The sequence below is a fragment of the Lolium rigidum genome, chromosome 3, assembly GCF_022539505.1.
Source record: "Lolium rigidum isolate FL_2022 chromosome 3, APGP_CSIRO_Lrig_0.1, whole genome shotgun sequence".
Taxonomy (NCBI): Eukaryota; Viridiplantae; Streptophyta; class Magnoliopsida; order Poales; family Poaceae; genus Lolium; species Lolium rigidum.
The window spans coordinates 38,956,722-38,959,143 of NC_061510.1; the positions used below are offsets into that span (position 1 = coordinate 38,956,722).

General features: G+C 60.9%; 1 protein-coding gene across 1 annotated transcript; it reads right to left on the reverse strand.

Annotated features, from left to right (window-relative positions):
• Positions 1-702: 702 nt before the first annotated feature.
• Positions 703-2,168, reverse strand: LOC124695694 (hydroquinone glucosyltransferase-like). Its single transcript, XM_047228518.1, has one exon. It carries the CDS (start codon positions 2,166-2,168, stop codon positions 705-707), a length of 1,464 nt encoding a protein of 487 aa, XP_047084474.1. The 3' UTR covers positions 703-704.
• Between the last annotated feature and the right edge of the window lie 254 nt (positions 2,169-2,422).

The window sequence follows — 2,422 nt, forward strand, 5'->3', positions numbered from 1 at the left end:
GAATAATTTGCCTCTGCTCTTTCTCCATCTCGGCGTCGTTCTAACCGGTGACGTCGGAGGGCAGGTGGCCTGGTCTTCTTGCCGGTCTTCGGATCTGGTAAGATTCGTATCTGGCGGTTGGCGTTCGGCACTCTCGCGGGTGACGGTTGTGTTGGTTGCTGCAGTTATGTCTGGCGTCTTGCAGTTGGGTGTGAGGATGATGGCAGGCGGCAGCGTTTGTCTTCTTCGGCGAGTCTGGAGATGATGACGGTGTTGGGATCTGGTGACCATGGGGAAGATCCTCGGCCGACGTGCCACAAAGTCTCGGGCTCGTCCTCTGCGACGACCCAGTTCATCGGCTCAAAAAACATCATTGAATGCGATGATGCTCTCCCAGATCTAGGTGTGGTGGTTGTTCGCCTTTTTTCCAGCGCTACCATGGTGGCATTGGAGGAAGATGGACGATGTTTCGGCGAGGCACAGTTTTCTCCAAGGGTGAACTTGTAGTTTTACTTCTTGTGAGTTTTCTTGTGCAAAGTTGCTTGATGCAAATGTTTGTCTTGTGTGGTGACCATTATATGGTTACATAAAAAAAAAAAGAGCATGGGAGGCTGATGGTTTGCCAGCTACAGCCGCGCTCGCCTATAATCATGGTACCGACTGTCAAAAGAAATTACAGATAAAGACTGAGATATTCCTCGTTCATACAGCCATACACTGCACGTTCACTTCTCCATGCCCCATGCCGCCTTCCACTTGGTAGCGACTTGATGAAGCGCGCGGCCCGACGACCCTTCCGGCAAGCATGCGCGCACCGCAGCTTGCTGCATGTGTCCGGCTCGACTCCGCACGGCCCGCCCCTTCTCCCCCACCGCGAGAAGCTCCTTCACAGCGGCCGAGATCTCCTCACGGACGACGACGCCATCTCCTCGCGCCGCCGGTCGTAGCGCCACGCCAAGTATCCCTTCCAAGATGATTGCATTCATCTTCTGCTCCGCGCCTAGCGGCAACGTGACCATCGGCACTCCACAACGCACGCTCTCCAGCGTCGAGTTCCACCCGCAGTGGGACACGAAGGCCGCCGTGGCCGGGTGAGAGAGCGCACGCACCTGAGGCGACCACGCCGTGATGGCGAGGCCTCTGCCTGCCGTCCTCTCCAAGAAGCCCTCCGGGAGCCAGGCCAACGGGTCGTCTTTGTTTCCACCGGCGGCTGTTGTCTCCAACTCCGACGTCGTCAGGGCAGGCATCCGCACGACCCAGAGGAACCCCTGGCCGCTGTCCTCTATACCGGCGGCGAGCTCGGTGGTCTGCTCCAGCGACAGCGCTCGGCCGCTCCCGAGCGAGACGTACACCACCGAGCCTGTCGGCTGGCGATCCAGCCACTCCAGGCACGGCGACGCGTCGACGTCGGATTCTGGCCGAACGAACGGTCCCGCGGCGAACACCGGCGGGAACGCGCCACCTTCCGTCGCAAGCTTGAACGCTTCCACGAGACCAGGTTCCATCTCGTAGAAGGTGTTGACCAGAAAGCCGTCGGCACGGAGGAATCGCCGGCCGCCCTCTAGAAGCAGCGGGAAAGCCAGCCTCTTGGGATCATGGTACACGACCGGGAGGTCCGCGCGGCGCATCGATACGCCCCCGCCAAGCTCGACAACCTCCGGGAAGTCGCGATACTCGCCGGGAGCGAGGCCGTGGTGCCGCTCCACTAGCTGGCGCCGGAGGGCAAGCCAGGCCAGGTTGGTGGGGACGAAAACGTATCCCGGAACGCCGAGCTCGGCGGCGACGAGCAGCGCCTCGGAGCAGAGGAAGTCCGGGACCAGGGCAGCGAGCGGCCGGGCGCCGGTGGAGCTGATGGAGCGGACAAGGGCGCGGAGGTTCGGGAGCGAGCGGCGAGTCACCTGCACGTACATGTCGATGTCGGAGTCTGCTGGGAGGTCGCTGATATCTACGGCGGGGAGCGTGGCGGTGGCGATGGACGCTGGGAGCTGGCAGCTGGCGAGGACATGCGCAGGGAACGAGAGGTTTGTGAAGGTGACGAGCGTGGCCGCGAAGCCGTGGTGCTCGACGAGACGCCGCGCCAGCTCCGCCAGCGGGATGAGGTGGCCGGCGCCGGGGCTGGCCAGCAGCACGACGTGCGGCCGCTCGGTGGCTGCTGCGGAGGCCGTGCCACTGCTGGTGTACGACTCCATCTCGATTGCACGGTGCAATGCGTACGTACGTACGCTCGGGGCGATATAGTATCGAGATGCTTGCCTCGTTTGATGCTAAAAATGTAAGCAAACTTGCTCAGCCCATATGGGTCCATTTCTAAAACAGTGTTTCTTAATGGTGCTAAAACTGTTGATAGATCATGCCACATGGCCCCTGCGCCCCCCACGACAAACTACCAAGATCGGGACCTGAATGCGGCCTGGCCTCTTTGGCGCCATGCATGTGGATATTT